This window comes from Eschrichtius robustus, chromosome 2 (genome assembly GCF_028021215.1).
Source record: "Eschrichtius robustus isolate mEscRob2 chromosome 2, mEscRob2.pri, whole genome shotgun sequence".
In the NCBI taxonomy this organism is placed as follows: Eukaryota; Metazoa; Chordata; class Mammalia; order Artiodactyla; family Eschrichtiidae; genus Eschrichtius; species Eschrichtius robustus.
The window spans coordinates 61,707,291-61,726,868 of NC_090825.1; the positions used below are offsets into that span (position 1 = coordinate 61,707,291).

The following is a 19,578-nucleotide window of genomic DNA, read 5'->3' on the forward strand; positions in this document are numbered from 1 at the left end:
TTTATCACCATTATATTTAAACTGTAGTATTTGCCAGTTTGATAAGGTCTTTATAGTTAAAGTTTTTGTGTAATTGCTGTGATCGTATTAGAGATTAAACAGTTTCAAATTCAGTTGTCTTCAAGAGGTTATTATCATTGAAGATGGAACAAGAGTAGATTATTTATTTAGCCAAAAATTTATGGAGCACTGAAAGTGAATCAGACACTGTGATAGTCACTAGGAATAGAGAGATGAAGAAGTCCCTGATGTTAAGGATCCACACTTGAGTTGGGAGACATAATGTGCGATTAAGTGCTTTGAAGGAGAAAGAAGAATTGCTCAGTATTATAGCCTCAGTTCCCCTGAATGCAGAGTCGGAGGCAGAAAGCTTAGGTGTTGTTATAGTTTGCCTCCCTCATTTTATAGGTGGGAACATTCAGACACAGAGGTTAATAGTTCTAAGTTTAGTCAGGAATTACAGAACTTGGACGAAAACTATTTCATGAATGGCTTTAATAAGGATAGAGGATTTCTTAAAGCAACTGTTCAGAGTGCTGTTGGCAATATAAAATAGAACATATATATACACAATATAATATAGAATGGAAAGCACCAGATCTCTTACTTTCATTTTGACTGTGGGCTAAGAAACTAGAGTTTCTTGCTTTCTATATTATTTAAGTCTCTTCCATAGATCATTAATTATCTGGGTGAAATTTTCACCAAATTATATTAATGTTCAGAAATTAGGTTTTGTTTCCAAAGAATTCTTCCTTTAGAATGTAGAGGGGCTAGGTAGTGAAATAATATTTTTTTTTGGCACTTAATGCTGGTGTTAACATGGACAAAAATTGCAATTTAAGGTGTGGTTTGTTAACTTTTAAGTTGCACTTATGAGGTAAATCTGCTTGGGTGTGTTTGCTTCAGTTGTTTCTAATTTACTAAGGAGAGATTTGGTCCATAAAAAATTAGTTTTGAGTCTCTTTCAGGTTTGAGTTAAGACTGTCATGACTTGCAGTGAAAATGAATATCAATTTTTCAACATCATGATTTATTGAATAATTCCTAGTGATTATTAAGCACTCCTTATAATGAGTTATAGAAGTTTTGCTAAATGTTGTTTTAGAATCTTGCTGAGATTTTTAATGGCTTCTTGTAGTAGTTCCCCCTCCCCCCTTGAAATTCTTAGTGTCTTTTAAATTCATATGATTACAATAGCTTTGAGAAGTATAGAGTAGGAAAAAAATTTTATTCTCTGAAGGTAGCACCTCTCATAGCCCCTAGTTTGGGACTTTTCTCGTTTAATCAAGTTGCCTAGTCTAGTGTGTAGTATTGATTGGATTAAGCAGAGCTATTGAGTAGTTTAATTAAGTTTTGTGGAGCAATGCAGTGTTTAATTCAGCCTTTTTCTTTTGAAGACATTGTTTGAAACATAAATTTGTATTCTTTATCAGATTTTCTTCTAAAAACTTGGTCTTTGGAATCAGATTTGAAATTGAATCTTGACCATGTCACTTGTTAACTATATGACTTTGGGCAAATTACTTAAATATCTCTGAGCTAGTATTCTCAGCAGTGAAAGAAAGGATATAGAATCTAAGTCATAGGGGTGCTCTGAGGATTACATGAGATAATTAAAAAATCTAGTATTGTGCTAAACTAGATGAATTCTTTCTCCTTCAGTCTGTCTTTGCTTTAGCTGTCTTCAATTTCCCATAGGTTTCCTTGATAGAATTGTAAATATTCATTTTTTTCTAAATTTTTAAAAATATTTAAATTATTGTCTTCTGGTATCTCGTGAAAAAGTGTGAGGAAAGTGAAAAAGTATGGTGAAAGTCTGCTACTGTGTTGTATAAAAACGTTGGCTTGGAAAACTTCTGATCAGGTCTCTTGTCATCTTTTGTAATTTTGAAAAACTTCGAGGGAATTTAGCTTTAAGTCTGAGTTTGTTTTCCTTTTTGTAACATACTGAATTTGCCCAAATGGATGAAAGTGAAATTATTAGCCATTCTTGAATAAATTATAATGACTAGATCAGCACTGTTGAATGCAAATATTTGTGCCACATGTAATTTAAAATTTTGCAGTAGCCATATGGAAAAAAATCAGGTGAAATTAATTTTAATAATATATTTAACCCCCTATATACAAAATATCTTTCAACACATAATCAACATAACAGTTATTGATATTTTACATTGTTTTGTGCTTTGAAGTCAAAAACATGGTATGTTTTATACTTTCAGCACATTTCAATTTGGACTAGATATATTTCAAGAGCTACATGTGGCTAGTGGCCACTACATTATATAGCAAAGGTCTATGTGAGTAAAATATAATATTACAGCAGTAGTGGGCTTTAGCTGTGTGTGATAAAAATGTCAATGGTTATCACTGGTTTAAAGCTTGTCTTCATGCCTTAGCAGTCACTTATGTGGATGGTAAGAATTTACCCATCTTTGCAATCTCTATCCCATAAGTGATTTTACTAGTTATTCATTGTCCATTCCCAAAGATTTGTAAAGTTTCATAGGCCCAAAATATGCTCTTCGATTATTGAGAGCATAAACCAAACTTAATATATGTTTGTTCTCTTCACATTCATCAAATCTGTAGGTGTGACATGGGCAAGATTGTATTTTGAGAAGCTCATCCTGGATCACTGTGAAGAATACGTTGGGGAAGGGGTCAGAAGATGGGGGGGGAACAGTAAGAAGGCCATTGCAGTTTACATGTGAGAAATACTGGCAGCTAATGGGAAGGGAGTGTGGGGTGGGAGTTGGAGAAGTGGAAAGAAAGAAGGGGGCTGATAGTAGCTTGAGAGTGACTGAAGGAATGCTTTTGTTTTTCTTTGCTTGTGTGCATTTTAAAGATGATTGAGACTTGAAATGTAGATATGAGGCATCCTGTTGAGAGGAAGCAGATGAACATATGAGAGAAAAGGGTAACTGATAGGGTAATCCTGAGAAAAGATGGGAAGAGATGAAACTTGTATATAAAGAGAGGTTTGTTGTTTTTTTTTAAATAGGTTTTGTCAAGTTGGCTTAAACTTTAGAACTGTGGGGAATATCTATCACTAAGAAAAATAAAGGCTAAATTAGAGTTGTACTCTCCTCCCTCTCTTTTAAATTGGAAGGGAGAGAGAAGGTGAAATTAGAGTTAAATTAAGAATTGATAGAGAATAGACTTGTGGTTGTAAAGGGGGAGGGGGTTGGGAGAGGGATGGAGTGGGAGTTTGGGATTAGCAGATGTAAGCTATTATATATGGAATGGATAAAAAACAAGGTCCTACTGTATAGCACAGAGAACTATATTCAGTATCCTATGCTAAATCATAATGGAAAAGAATATTAAAAAAAGAATGTATATATATATATGGGTAACTAGATCACTTTGCTGTACAGAAATTGACACGTTGTAAATCAACTATACTTGAGTAAAACAAAAGTGATTTAGCAGCAATTTTGGATCAATAAGTATGTTTGAGATCAGTATGTATACTAGGCATCAGTAAATATTTATACTTATTAAAATCTTTCTCACCCAGAAGATTTTATTTAAATATAGTTAATGGCAGTAAACTGTTTTTCCATAAAGTTTTAATGGAATACAAAATGGCAAAGAACATTGGTTCCACCTGTTCTGGTTTTAAGGCATGGAGATGCACTCTTGTTACCTCAGGTGATGGAGGTTTTTTTGTTTTGGATTCTTGGGGAGGGAAGGAAGCCCAACACAGTCGATCTCTGCAGTTGTGATGAAACAGTTTCTGAGAGCTAACAAGGTGTTTCCTCAATCCATAGCCCCTGCCCTTTACCTCCCTCCTGCCAAGCAGTGGAAACCATTTTCAGGGGAAATCAATATTTATAAAACATAAAAATTGAGCTTCACTGATTCAAGTGAAGGTTAGGGGGCCGATCTCTGCCAGCCTTTTCCCCCTCTTCTGCCCCTCTGACACTTCCTTCTCCTTTTCCCTTCTTCCCGAGGCCCTTCTGAGGATCTATAGGAACATGTGTAAACTCCTCTAACACCAGTCATTCCTCATCAGCTAGAAGAGCAGTAACTCTCTTGGCCCTCTTTTTGCTTTGGTGACTCACTGGCAACTCTAGTAAATGCCATTCCCCTCAGGTGCTGAACCTCCTGCCGCTTTTCTGGTCACCTTCTTATGACTTAGCTTCTATTTGTCTGTCTTTATACCATGAACTAGTGTCATCTTCTGCTGCTGCTACTGATTATAGTACAGTCTTTATGTCTCATATTCAAGTGCCTCAACAAATAGGCTCTAATTGGATTGATTAGTTATTATCCAATATAGAGTCACTTCTCTTGGGGTCTGCTAGGCTCCCTCATGTCCAGTTCTAAAAATGGCTGCCGTTGGCACAGAGGCCCATTCTTCATCCTTTCACATGTAGCTAAGCTATTGGGGTCACATGACACAAGGCTGGGTGGAGAACTTCCCTCAGATTCCCTCAGAACTTCCTTGGATTGCTTCCCTCAGAAGGTGGCTGTGGTTGTTTTTTGGCCTATTCATTACATAGGATGCTCTATACATTCTTGATACCTCAGCTAATCAAAAATGGACAGCTTTTTTTTTGTTTGATCCTATTTTGTTGGTAATAATGATAACAGCCTTGGCTATCACTCAAGTGTTTTCCTTGTGCAGGAACTGTATTAAGCATTTTACATGTAGTAGCTCATGAGCTTTGTGATGCATTTTACTGATGAAAAAACTGAGTCACGCTGAAATATGAAGTGCCTGTTCAACGTTTGCAGCTTTTCTTTAGTGGGGTGGGGAGGGTTGAATACAGGCAGTCACCTTTCCAAACAGTAAAAGACTTATAGTCTATAGCATAACATTTCAGAGCTGCAACTGACCAGGGCAATCATCTGTCATATTTCTCCTATTTTACATGTGAGACAATTGAGAGTTTAGGTGACTTGCTTAAGGTTGCAGAGGCCAGTCATTTCCAGCGAACCCAGAGTTTCTAATTCCTAGACTAGTCCTCTTTCTGCTTTAGAACGAGTACCTAAGACACAAAGTTTTGAATGTTAATCTTGAAACCCAAACCTATTAAGTGTTAGCAGATACAGTAAGTGGATACATAATGTATGGTTGTACACAATCATCCATGTAGGCTTTTTTTTTTTAGCTTACTATTTAGCTTGAGGATGGTATATATATATATACAGAGAAGAGACTGGAGTTGATTATTCACAAGAAATATTTATTGAAGAAACTTATTATTATTATTTTTGGCTGAGCCAGGCGGCATTCGGGATCTTAGTTCCCTGCAGAAACTATTATTGAATTAACGTCCTCATGTCTACCTGAAGGTGAAAGTACTTTCTTGCCAGGTTGGAATCTTCCTGTGAGGTTATATGTGGCAGTGATTGAGAAAGTCCAACATAAAGCATGATGGAGGAAATCAATTGAAATACAGTGAAGGTGCACAACCCTGGAGGGTTTGGTAAGGAAACTTGGATTAAAGATAGAAAAGAGCTAATTATGCTAGATGTAAAATATTTACTTATTCCCTTCTTTGAAAAAGCGTTTACTTTTGTAATGCATCTTGGTTTTTAATGAAACATGACCATGGAGTTAAGTTGCTTACTACAGGGTTAGCAGAATAGCCCCGGCTTGACTAAATGACATAACTTTATGGGTAGTCAGGTCCAAAAAGGATATTTAAACTGTAAAGAATGTCTTGACTCTTGAAAGTTAGTAAAATACAGAAGCCTAGTACATTCCTCTAAGTCAATAAAATAAGACCAGCTCAGAATGTTTTCCTTGGTAGAAATGCAGATTCTCAGCCACCATCCTGCACATCAAGATACGTTCAGAGCGGGCCTCGGCAGTTTGGGTTTTAACAAGCGCTCCAGGTGATTCCAGTGCTTGCGAAGTTTGAGAACCACCGTCATAGAAGCAACCAACTTAACAGTTAAAACAATTTCATTTTGATTGTGTTGGAGAAGAAGTGAGATATTTTCCTGCTAAAGTTTTAGAATCAATAAACAACGAGCTCAACTAGTGTCTTCTCTGGATAAAGTTACGATTGTGGTAAACTGTTTTTCATATATCTGATGGAAAGAGTATATATAGGCATTGGAAGTCCTGGCTTCGTAGTTTATCTCAGATATATGCTAATTAACCTTGAGGAAGTTTCTTTTTTAAGGCCATAGCTGCTGCTTCTGAAAAATGGGACAATACCATCCACCAGGGAGGATCATAGAAAGGGTTGGAAATAATGTAAACAAGTGCTCAATACTTAATAGGCATTGAAAAATCATTCATTATTACTTAAATCATCAGCTTTGTTGTTTTTCTCCCAGTTTAGAGACTATAGCTCCCTCAACACTGTTTACATTTATTAAAAAATAATTTGAAATGTTAATTATTTGATAATTCAGAGATATCAGTTCTTTATCTTCCTAAATCATCCTTGGCTAGATCATTCTTGGCATATAGTTTACTGCTTGGTCACCTAATACTATGTTAGGGGATATTCCAGACCAACTAGAATTGAACTCAGTTCACTTGAGACAGTGATTTTGGCAAACTGCCAGTTAACTTTCAGCCTGGATTAAACTTTTCTAGAATCTAAAAGGAAACAAGATCATTTAAATTATTGTAGTCACAAGTAGAAAATTGGAAGAATGATTTCATTCTAAGCCTCTTTAGAACTAAGTTATACCTTATGTAGGATTAAAAAAAAAGAATTTAATGTGAATTTGAATTTTAGGACACTTGATAATTGGATATACGTATTTGTAGAATGAAAGTTGGAACTCATTGTACTTAAGTAGCGTTGAGAGAATGACACTGATGGCATGAATGTTGGCTAAGCAGGATCCATCTTTCCGACCCTACATTTTGCCTCCCCCCCTTTTTTTCTTTTTGAATTAATTTTCTTTTGTAATTGTGGAACACATTTTTATGGTTCCAAAGGAAAAACTATAAAAGACGGTACATTCAGAGAAGTCTAGCTTCCAAGTTTATGCTGTCTGCTAACTGTTCTCTTCCTCTCCCTATAGGCAATCATTTTTGTTTGTTTTTGGTTTATTCTTTTTTAAAAATAAACACATTCATTTTTATCTTCCTTTGTGGATAAAAGGCAACATTATATTTACACTGTTCTGCACTTTACTTTTTCACTATTCCGTAGCGTGTAGATCTTATACCACTTTACAACTGCATAATACTCAGCTGCATAGTACTTTGTCATATAGATGTATCGTAGTTTATTCAACCATCTTCTATCGATAGACATTTAGTTTGCTTCCATTCTTTGCTATTACAAATAGTATTTTGCAGTATATCTTTGGAATAAATTCCTAGAAATGAGATTGTGGGTCATAGTTTAAATGCAGATGTAATTTTGCTAGCAGTTGCCAACTTTCCCTCCATAGAGGTTGTAACAGTTTCTGTTCCCATTAGGAATGTGTGAGAATCCTTATTTCCTTACAGCTTTGTCAACAGAGTATGTCAGACTTTTGGAGTTTTGCTAATCTGATACGTGAGAAATGATTACATCAGCATCCAGTTGACTCTTGAACAACACAGGTTTGAACATTGTGGGTCCACTTATATGTGGATTTTTTTCAATAGTAAATTTTACAGTACTACACAATCTGTTCTTGCTTGAATCTGTGAATGCAGAACCATGGATGTGGAGTATAGGGAGGGCCAACTATAACTTATACAAGGAGTTTTGACTGAGCCGAGGGTTGGTGCCCCTAACCCCCGTGTTGTTGAAGGGTCAGCCGTAGTTTTAATTAGTGTTTCTCTTCTTATGAGTGAGAGTAAACATTAATTAAACATCTTTTCACTTAAACTTTTTGAATTAACTTCATATTTATGTTTATTTTTTAAGGAAGTATTTCTTGGTTATTACTGCTGCTACTGTTGCGAATAATTATTCTGGATTTTCCCCCCCAGAGGTCGTAATAATAATCACTCAAGAAACAGTGTTACCTCGCACGAATGATTAAATAAAAAAGACCTATTTACATATTTCTTGTATTCAGAGATGTCACAATCTAATTTGGGAAAAAAGACTTGCATGAAGATCATCATGGTTCAGTGAAATAAATGCTGATGGAGATAAATACCAAGTTCTGTGGGAGCACTGAGATTGGGATGGAGTGATTGGATATCAGGAAGGTATCAGGAAGATTATTGGTTAGCATATGAGGTAGTCTTTGGGTTGAGTCTTTAAGAAAGAGGAGGAGATTTCTAGGCTGACCCTGCCTGGAAGAGTATTACTGCCAGAGGAAGCAATGCCAAGGAAGAATGTGGTGTCTGAGCATTCACAGGTCACCTGGTTTTGTGGTGGGTTGTGGTGGGCTGGGCGTTGTGACGTGACTGCAGCTGGACCATCTGGATTTGCTAGGTCTCCACTTCTTGACCCTGAGCCCACTTCTAAATTTAAGCACAACAATGCCAACTTGGTTAAAAATTTGATTAAAATATTCATGTTTCTATTTTCTTAATTTTCCCCCTGAAGCATACATCCCCCCTTGATAATCTTCCTACTCATTTTTGAATAAACTGGGAAGGGTAACCCTGAGAGGAGGTAGAATGATTTCTTTGCCCCCTTCCCATTTTATTGTTGAGCAAGCCTAAAGACTTTTATTTTTCATCTCTGCTGTACTTTTGATTTATACTTACTGCTTGCTTATTGCCAAGTTCGAGGCTCCTTATATAGTAGCTTGTTGTTTTTTAAAATTAATTAATTAATTAATTAATTAATTTTTGGCTGCATTGGGTCTTTGTTGCTGCACGTGGGCTTTCACTAGCTGTGGGAGCCGGGGCTACTTTTCGTTGCGGTGCGCGGCCTTCTCATTGTGGTGGCTTCTTTTGTTGTGGAGCAAGGGCTCTAGGCACGTGGGCTTCAGTAGTTGTGGCCTGCGAGCTCAGTAGTTGTGGCTCGTGGGCTCTAGAGTGCAGGTTCAGTAGTTGCGGCGCACGGGCTTAGTTACTCTGTGGCATGTGGGATCTTCCTGGACTAGGGCTCGAACCCATGTCCCCTCATTGGCAGGCAGATTCTTATCCACTGAGCCACCAGGGAAGCCCAGTAGCTTGTTTTGTTTGCTTAAGGGAAAGGACTGGCAAGGTGTGAGGGTGGTTATAAGAGAGTTGATAAGGCTGGAAAGGTAGGCAGGGGCTAGTCGGAAACTTTGTATCTCATTTTGAGGAATGTGTAGTTTATAGTTGAGTCTCTAAAAATCTGAAATGGATAAGGGGCAGAAGAGAGGGATTGGAGGAGGGGAATGACAAGATTAGCTTTACATTTTTGAAAGGTAACTTTGATGACTGTGTTGAGGAAGATGGACTGGACAGTGTACAGTGTAGACAAGGGGGCAATGGTCCCCAGACCAGCAGCATCACCTGGGAACTTGTTAGAAATACAGATTCTCAGGTCCCACCCCGGACCTACTGAATCAGAAACTCTGGGAGTGGGGTGCAGCAATCTGTGTTTTATTTGATTCTGGTGAATGTGAAAGTTTGAGACTAGGGATATGAAGGCTAATGAGGCTGTATATTATGGTTTGCAAATGCCTTTCACATTAATTATGTAGTTGATTTTGTTGAGATGATCATTATATTTGTGTCTTACTTTCACAGTCAAAGAGAAATAGAATAACTAGGATTTTGTGATTTAGTTACTTATACAAAAGCCTAGTATTAAGATTTGAGAAGCTGGGATAATGTGGTAATATATTATACTTGGAAGAGGGAGACAGTCTAGGATCATGTGGAACAATAAATACAGTCATGGGGAAGTACTGTAGTAGAATAAAACAAGTAAGAGGTGCTTAATCTTGAATGCTCTAGATGTTACCTGTACATGACATTGATTTGTATCGTGGTACTTAAATCTGCGGTGGGGAAAACTGAAGATATTATTTTTTAAAAAAGGGGAACATGAACTCTTTGTGGAGCCCAGAGGAAAGGATGGGTTTACTCAAGATTTGCTGAGATGCCCTGTGCAATCGGTTCCACACAGCTGTTATGAGGTGGTCTATTTTCATTCTTTAAATAATAGCTAGCAGCTGATTTGCATCTAACCCAGTTTTCATTTGTTTTTCTTTGAGAGTGTGAGGGCTGTGGGTTTAAATTTCAACTTTCTGGAAGTGGGACTGAGTAAATCTGATAATCTTCTTTATTTTCCTCTGTTAGCTTTGCTGGGTGACCAAAAGGACAGATAAAGCAAATGCTTTGTAAATATCATAATTGTATCTTAAAGGATAAGTAATCTTTTTTTTCTCCTTCGAATTTTATTCCAGGACCCATCAGTTACACAAGTGACAAGAAATGTCCCACCAGGACTTGATGAATACAATCCATTCTCGGATTCTAGAACAGTAAGACTATTGTTAATTGGACTACTTTTAAATATTAAAATGGAAATTAAATAGGATTTATATTCAATTATGGTTTCTTTTTAGTTGATTGGTTAAACTTATATAAAATAAGCTGTTAGTGTTTTATTTAGAATTTAGCAAGTTTATTAAAACAGGAGGGAATATTTCTAGTAATTGGAAATTACCATGATGGTTCTACAAATTAAATTGCTAATAACCCCTCTAATATGTTAAAATTACTACAGTTCTTTAAACAGGAGAGGTTTTTTGGTATACATGTTAGTTTCATGGTGGTAATACAGGGTGATGTTTTCTTACAAAGAGAGATGTTCGTCTGGAACTGTACCATGAATATTTGTATGATTGTCATTTGAATTAGGTGATTCTGAATAGGACTAGCTTTCTACTCTGGTAGACTAGAACCTCTGGAACCTGGCCTAGGAGCATATTCTTCTCAAAATGTAGTCTTGGTTTATAAAATGAAGGAGTATGGAAAAACCCTTAAAGGATAGGGTTCTCTACCCTGAGTGCATATTAGAAGCACCTGGAGAACTTTATTACAGTATCTGTTAGGGCTCCAATCTCTCACAGGGCGGTTTTGTTTTTTGTTTTTGCTATAGCGCTTTTGATGATTTTATTGTGAGCCAGTTTTGAGGCCTACTGAAGGTAGGTTCTGTTGTGAATTCTCCCTCAAAATTTCTCTGGCAAATAATTTTGTCTCCTGTGTTTGAGTTTTTAGCTCAAATATCACACTCATGAGGCCTCCAATTTTAAACATTGTTGGCTCTTGAACTGTTAGTCATCCTCTTAAAGATTATTAAAATCTTCAGTTTTGTGCTTGGATTTACATGTCATTATAAGGATCCTTACTTGATCATCTCTTCCTGATGCATGTTTTTCATAGTCTAGAAAATAATTCTAGAAGATCGTGTAGGCTTTTGCTTGGAAATTTCTTCAAGATGTATTAACTTTTTAGTTTTAAGAAGAGCTTTGTACAAAGTAAAAGCACTAAAATAACAGTGAACTTTAAAATTTCACTTTATTTCAAAGCCCTCATTTATTTTAACAGCCTCTGTTTATGTGTAGCAGCTGCAACCCAGGCTGGGATCATCAAGTGTTCTTTGAGCATGTCAGTTTCAGATTGAACCCTGTGAAATGGCCAATAAGTTGACCAGTTTTGACATGTAAAGATGGCAGTGTCGTATGGCTCAACCTTATAGTAAACTGTGAAAATGTATGAGATTGCAACTTGGTAGGAGTTGAAAGGGAGAAAAAGAAAAGCCCGGTGTATTTTATTCCACTATATGTAGTTTGATAATTTCTGGGGGGGTGGAGATGGGAACAAGACTGTTAAAGTTTGTTGGTAAAGAATAAAGGGAGGTTTTTATATATTTTTTTGGAAGATTTTACTAGCAAAAAATATTTAACCTTTTTATAGTAGCAGCTTTAGATTATTCTTTTTGGAAGTAATAATGTTCTTCAACAAGTTGTCTACTCTGTGCCATGTGCTTTACCTGTATTATTGAATTCTTATAACAGCATTCAAAATGGATATTTTTTGTTTCCTTTTACTGATAAAGAATCTTAGACACAAGTCATCCAGCTAGTAAGTGGCAGAACTGGTTTATGTAACTCATCTTTTTTCTGTAAAGCTTTTGCCTTTTCCATTTTGTTAGTGCTGTCTTTAGAGACAGATGCCTAAGAAATAGAAGATAATGTCCTGGTCTATGGAAAATTTCTCACCTAATTGGGATTTTAAAAAATTACACGAATTAGATATATCCAGGAAGAATAAAACAAAAATGTAAATTATGGTATAAATGTTGAGACTTTACAGTCAAGGAAAGGTTTTCTGAAAGAGAGTAGCTAGGCAATAATGAAAAGCCAGCTTACAACGAAACACTTCTCTTAGATTTGATGAGTAAGATAGTGTCAGAACCAGGAAAAATATTGTTACAAGAGCACTTAGGCATTTTCCACTGAACTTTTTACATGATGGAAAATACAGATGCAATAATTTAAAAATTCAAAATTCTTTTGTTTCCTGTATGTATGATTTTAGAAATTTGTCTCACCACTCCCCCCTCCCCGCCTGTTTTTGCAGCTGTGACTATTTTCTAAGAGCAGACGTACTTGGATAATTGATGTAAGTGATATGTCAGAACTCAGTCCAGATACTATTTTAGTTGATTGTTGTTATCCATATTTGTCTTAGAAAAGTATTTGTGAAAATGAAGCTTCTAGATTGTTGCAGAAGGGTGTGGTGAGCTACTTGAGGTCAAGTAGGAAGATCCTTCAGCAGAATGAGCATATAAACTTAAGATTTTAGAAAGTTCCTGTCTTTTTCATTTTTTTATTAGGTTTCCTTTTATATTTAGTTTTCTGTTTGAATGGAAACTTTAAGGAAAGTAACAATTAAATATTTAAATAATTTTAATAATTTACATATTAATTCATTCTGTATTATAAATTCAGAGAAAAGGAATCCTCATAAAACACCACATAGTTTAGACTTAGTCTGTTGGTAGTATACTGGAAAGCTATTCAGCAGTCGAAATGTGGTGGTCTGAATTGAGATGTGCTATAAAATGGAGGGTAGTCTTTGGTTATGAAATAATTTTTTTCTGTTTGAACTCAAAATGCATTTTACCACTGGAATTATGTTGAGCTTGGTGGGTAGCTTCCCTGGCCTGCCCTCTAAAGCTTAATGCATAAATTACTAGAAGAATTAGCTCATTCTTGAGAACTGTTATGTATTTAGGGGGAATGTTTTCCTTTTAAATTAGGCAACAGTTTAAAATGCCTACTGCAGCTTGATTCTCACTCATTTCAGCCACTGGTGATGGCATTCACGGCTTCAGACAGGATGTCTTCTGGCGGGTGTTGAAGTACAGGGATAGGGAGACCTATGTGTGTTGCGGGGGGAAGTGTGGTGCTGTTGATAAAATCCTTAGTGATGTTTCTCAGGGCCTAGTTTACTGTCATTTTTTTTCTTCAGGAATAAGTTGCTTGATTCCTTTTCTGTTCTGCTAGTTGTTGACATATATGATTTCTGTCATATAAAGCAGCAAGATCTGCAGAAGAACCAAGAGAAGAAAATTCCAAGTACTGGCACGCTCATGTGGTCATTTCTGACCATAAAGGACATAGATAAATGATTTATGTAAGTAAGAACTGCCTCTGACTAAGTTAATTCAGGACATGGAGTAGACTGAGAGTCGTAAGACCCGGATTCTAATCCAGGCCTTGTCACTAATTAGCTGGTACCTTTAGACAAGCCATCTAACCTCTCTGGGCATCTTTTTTTTTTTTCTTTTTTTCAATGTGTAACAGTGGAGGCAGAGAGGAAGATGTTGAGTTAAATAATTTCTGATGTCAGCTTTTGTTTTGAAAATGGATAAAACTTTTAGCTCCAGGCACTGACTGGATAGTACATAGTAGCTTGCCTATTTTTAATACCACAAAAGCAATTCCTGTACTGTAATATCTGTCTTTCTTTTCCCTTGGCACGCATTTCCTTTTTTCTTTCTCCTTTGCTTCTTGTCTTTCTTGGAGCTCATTATTGGTCCCTTCCGAAACCAGTCTTCTTTGTTTCTTGTCTCATTTAATGATAACTGTTGCCTTCTGTTCTTCTAGTGTCATTGGCTGGAAGTACCTGAGTCGTCTTTGGCTCAAACAGCTTCTTTTCCTACATCTAATCAGTAGCCACGTCCTGTCATTTATACCTCCAGGAGATATTACCTGTCTGTCCTTTTCATTCCTACTAAACTGTCCTAATTCAGGTACTCATGTGAGATAATACAATGACCTGTCTACTTACCTGTCTCCAGTTTCTCTTCTTCAAACCAGTTTTTTGCACTATGACTAGAATTATTTTTTTAAGGCAAAGTTCAGATTAGGTCTTTTCTCCTTAGAAATGAGTGCATTGATTATGCATTGCCTACATAGTAGTGTGCCATGTGGGGCCTCCATGATTTGACTTAAGACTATCTTTTTTTATTTTTAATTTTTTATAGTCTTTATTTTTTAGAGCAGTTTGAGGTTTACAGAAAAATTGAGCAGAAAGTAGAGAGTCTCCATAGACTTCTTCCCCAGACTGTCTGTTTAATCTTATCATCTAAGGTGCCATTTGCTCCAGCTAAAGTCATCTACTTTCTAACCCACAACCCCATTGAGACCACCTCCCTTAGGGCATTTATTGGTCATTGAATGGAGTAAAGAGACACTGTGTGTGGTCATAATGCCTGGCTTCCCTAGGTTATCCTTACCTCCTTTAATGGGCCAAGATGAACCCCTCATACTGGGTATATTCATTTTCTATTGCTGTGTAACAAATTACTAAAAATTTAGCAGCTTGAAAAAGCATACATTTATTATTTTATCATTTCTGTAGGTCAGGAGTTTGGGCACAGCTTAACTGGGTCATTTGTTCAGGGTTTCACAAGGTTGTGATCAAGGTGTGATCTGGGCTGCATTCTCATCCAGAGGCTGGACTGGGGAAGAATCTGTTTCTAAGCTCATTCAGGTTGTTGCCAGAATTAATACCCTTGTGATTGTATGACTGGGGGCCCCAGCTTTTGGCCAGCTATCAGCTGGAGGCCACCTTCAGGTCATCGATGCTGTCTACAGTTCCTAGAGGCTGCATGGTTTCTTGCCACACAGGCTTCAACATCATGGCCACTTATTTCAGAGAGTCTGCAGAGAGTCTCTCACCATTTGCTACTAAGATGGAGTCCCTATGTTACATAATGTAATCAAGGGAATGATATCCCATCACTGTTAACCGAATTCTGTCGATTAGAAGCATGTCACAGGTCCTGCATACACTCAAGGAGAGGGTATTATATTAAGACGTGAACACCAGGAGGGTAGAATCATTGAGATTCACCTTAGGGTTTGTATGCCACACTGGGAATAAGATGGCACATTAGGGTTAGGACTGTATAACTTCATATCTCTTCATGCCCATTTAAAAGGATCAAAGTGGAGCCTGCAGAACACTTATCCCTCCCTACCCTCAACACTTGAGTGCCCTAAGTTTATCAGGACTAATCTCATTATGCCTTCGATTCCTGTTTATGTCATTCTCTATGAGAAGCCCCAGACTCCTCCTCATCTCTCGGATTTTAATCCTCATGATGCATCTGCACATTTCTTATTCTGAGCCCTTCTATTTCCTTAATTCCTGAAACTTGTGCTTTCTGGAAGTCAGAGTCCAACTTCATCAAAATCCCCTATATCTTTATCTTTTTCTCTGAATGTTTTATCCTTTGCTCTGTGGAAACTGGCCTTTCTGTGAGGACACTGCTTCCCCTGTAACCTTCTCCAAAACTAGCTGCTTTTTCTCTCACAGTTCTCAGACAACTGGGCATAAAATTGGGGTAGGTATTGTCTTTGTTTCTAGTTGCTGCTTCTAGACAGTCTTCCTCCTTCCTGTCTAAAAAAAATGCCATGTCATCATTTGAATCTCATGTCATCAGATTATAAATTGGGTCCCAGGTCTCATTGTGGCTGTCATCTACTGATCTCTGAATTACTACACCTTATTTCTCTTTGTTTTCATTTCTTAATTTTAGTTCTTGGTTCACTATTACTCTTTCCAACACTATTCCTATTTTGTAATTTTTTTTTTTTAAACATCTTTATTGAAGTATAATTGCCTTACAATGGTGTGTTAGCTTCTGCTTTATAACAAAGTGAATCAGTTATACATATACAATATGTTCCCATTTCTCTTCCCTCTTGCATCTCCCTCCCTCCCACCCTCCCCATCCCACCCCTCTAGGTGGTCACAAAGCACCGAGCTGATCTCCCTGTGCTATGCGGCTGCTTCCCACTAGTTATCTATTTTACATTTGGTAGTGTATATATGTCCATGACACTCTCTTACCCTGTCACATCTCACCCCACCCCCTCCCCATATCCTCAAGTCTATTCTCTAGTAGGTCTGTGTCTTTATTCCCGTCTTGCCACTAGGTTCTTCATGGCCTTTTTTTTTTCCCTTAGATTCCGTATATATGTGTTAGCATACTGTATTTGTTTTTCTCTTTCTGACTTACTTCACTCTGTATGACAGACTCTAACTCCATCCACCTCACTACAAATACCTCCATTTCATTTCTTTTTATGGCTGAGTAATATTCCATTGTATATATGTGCCACATCTTCTTTATCCATTCATCTGTCGATGGACATTTAGGTTGCTTCCATGTCCTGGCTATTGTAAATAGAGCTGCAATGAACATTTTGGTACATGACTCTTTTTGACCTATGGTTTTCTCAGGGTATATGCCCAGTAGTGGGATTGCTGGGTCGTATGGTAGTTCTATTTGTAGTTTTTTAAGGAACCTCCATACTGTTCTCCATAGTGGCTGTATCAATTTACATTCCCACCAACAGTGCAAGAGTGTTCCCTTTCCTCCACACCCTCTCCAGCATTTATTGTTTCTAGATTTTTTGATGATGGCCATTCTGACCGGTGTGAGATGATATCTCATTGTAGTTTTGATTTGCATTTCTCTAATGATTAATGATTAATGATTCTTTCATGTGTCTGTAGGCCATCTGTATATCTTCTTTGGAGAAATGTCTATTTAGGTCTTCTGCCCATTTTTGGATTGGGTTGTTGGTTTTTTTGTTATTGAGCTGCATGAGCTGCTTGTAAATCTTGGAGATTAATCCTTTGTCAGTTGCTTCATTTGCAAATATTTTCTCCCATTCTGATGGTTGTCTTTTGGTCTTGTTTATGGTTTCCTTTGCTGTGCAAAAGCTTTTAAGTTTCATTAGGTCCCATTTGTTTATTTGTGTTCTTATTTCCATTTCTCTGGGAGCTGGGTCAAAAAGAATCTTGCTGTGATGTATGTCATAGAGTGTTCTGCCTATGTTTTCCTCTAAGAGTTTGATAGTGTCTGCCCTTACACTTAGGTCTTTAATCCATTTTGAGTTTATTTTTGTGCATGGTGTCAGGGAGTGTTCTAATTTCATACTTTTACATGTACCTGTCCAATTTTCCCAGCACCACTTATTGAAGAGGCTGTCTTTTCTCCACTGTATATGCTTGCCTCCTTTATCAAAGATAAGGTGACCATATGTGTGTGGGTTTATCTCTGGGCTTTCTATCCTGTTCCATTGATCTATATTTCTGTTTTTGTGCCAGTACCAAACTGTCTTGATTACTGAAGCTTTGTAATATAGTCTGAAGTCAGGGAGCCTGATTCCCCCAGCTCCATTTTTCGTTCTCAAGATTGCTTTGGCTATTCGGGGTCTTTTGTGTTTCCATACAAATTGTGAAATTTTTTGTTCTAGTTCTGTGAAAAATGCCAGTGGTAGTTTCATAGGGATTGCATTGAATCTGTAGATTGCTTTGGGTAGTAGAGTCATTTTCACAATGTTGATTCTTCCAATCCAGGAACATGGTATATCTCTCCATCTATTTGTATCATCTTTAATTTCTTTCATCAGTGTCCTATAATTTTCTGCATACAGGTCTTTTGTCTCCTTAGGTAGGTTTATTCCTAGATATTTTATTCTTTTTGTTGCAATGGTAAACAGGAGTGTTTTCTTAATTTCACTTTCAGATTTTTCGTCATTAGTGTATAGAAATGCAAGAGATTTCTGTGCATTAATTTTGTATCCTGCAACTTTACCAAATTCATTGATTAGCTCTAGGAGTTTTCTGGTGTCATCTTTAGGATTCTCTGTGTATAGTATCATGTCATCTGCAAATAGTGACAGCTTTACTTCTTCTTTTCCGATTTGGATTCCTTTTATTTCTTTGTCTTCTCTGATTGCTGTGGCTAACACTTCCAAAACTATGTTGAATAATAGTGGTGAGAGTGGGCAACCTTGTCTTGTTCCTGATCTTAGTGGAAATGGTTTCAGTTTTTCACCATTGAGGACAATGTTGGCTGTGGGTTTGTCATATATGGCCTTTATTATGTTGAGGAAAGTTCCCTCTATGCCTACTTTCTGCAGGGCTTTTATCATAAATGGGTGTTGAATTTTGTCGAAAGCTTTCTTTGCATCTATTGAGATGATCATATGGTTTTTCTCCTTCAATTTGTTAATATGGTGTATCACATTGATTGATTTGCGTATGTTGAAGAATCCTTGCATTCCTGGGATAAACCCCACTTGATCATGGCGTATGATCCTTTTAATGTGCTGTTGGATTCTGTTTGCTAGTATTTTGTTGAGGATTTTTGCATCTATGTTCATCAGTGATATTGGCCTGTAGTTTTCTTTCTTTGTGACATCTTTGTCTGGTTTTGGTATCAGGGTGATGGTGGCCTCGTAGAATGAGTTTGGGAGTGTTCCTCCCTCTGCAATATTTTGGAAGAGTTTGAGAAGGATAGGTGTTAGCTCTTCTCTAAATGTTTGATAGAATTTGCCTGTGAAGCCATCTGGTCCTGGGCTTTTGTTTGTTGGAAGGTTTTTAATCACAGTTTCAATTTCAGTGCTTGTGATTGGTCTGTTCATATTTTCTATTTCTTCCTGGTTCAGTCTCGGCAGTTTGTGCATTTCTAAGAATCTGTCCATTTCTTCCAGGTTGTCCATTTTATTGGCATAGAGTTGCTTGTAGTAATCTCTCATGATCTTTTGTATTTCTGCAGTGTCAGTGGTTACTTCTCCTTTTTCATTTCTAATTCTATTGATTTGAGTCTTCTCCCTTTTTCTCTTGATGAGTCTGGCTAATGGTTTATCAATTTTGTTTATCTTCTCAAAGAACCAGCTTTTAGTTTCATTGATTTTTGCTATTGTTTCCTTCATTTCTTTTTCATTTATTTCTGACCTAATCTTTATGATTTCTTTCCTTCTGCTGGCTTTGGGGGTTTTTTGTTCTTCTTTCTCTAATTGCTTTAGGTGCAAGGTTAGGTTGTTTATTCGAGATGTTTCCTGTTTCTTGAGGTAGGCTTGTATTGCTATAAACTTCCCTCTTAGCACTGCTTTTGCTGCGTCCCATAGGTTTTGGGTCGTCGTATCTCCATTGTCATTTGTTTCTAGGTATTTTTTGATTTCCCCTTTGATTTCTTCAGTGATCACTTCGTTATTAAGTAGTGTATTGTGTAGCCTCCATGTGTTTGTATTTTTTACAGATCTTTTCCTGTAATTGATATCTAGTCTCATAGCGTTGTGGTCGGAAAAGATACTTGGTACGATTTCAATTTTCTTAAATTTACCAAGGCTTGATTTGTGACCCAAGATATGATCTATCCTGGAGAATGTTCCATGAGC

The 19,578-nt window shown here is 37.0% G+C and overlaps 1 protein-coding gene across 1 annotated transcript in view; it reads left to right on the forward strand.

Annotated features, from left to right (window-relative positions):
• Positions 1–19,578, forward strand: part of SCAMP1 (secretory carrier membrane protein 1) — a 112,608-nt gene that overhangs the window by 14,402 nt on the left and 78,628 nt on the right. The window contains exon 2 of the mRNA XM_068535553.1: positions 10,267–10,344. Coding sequence (XP_068391654.1) covers positions 10,267–10,344 — 78 coding nt within the window. The remainder of the gene's footprint in view (positions 1–10,266; positions 10,345–19,578) is intronic.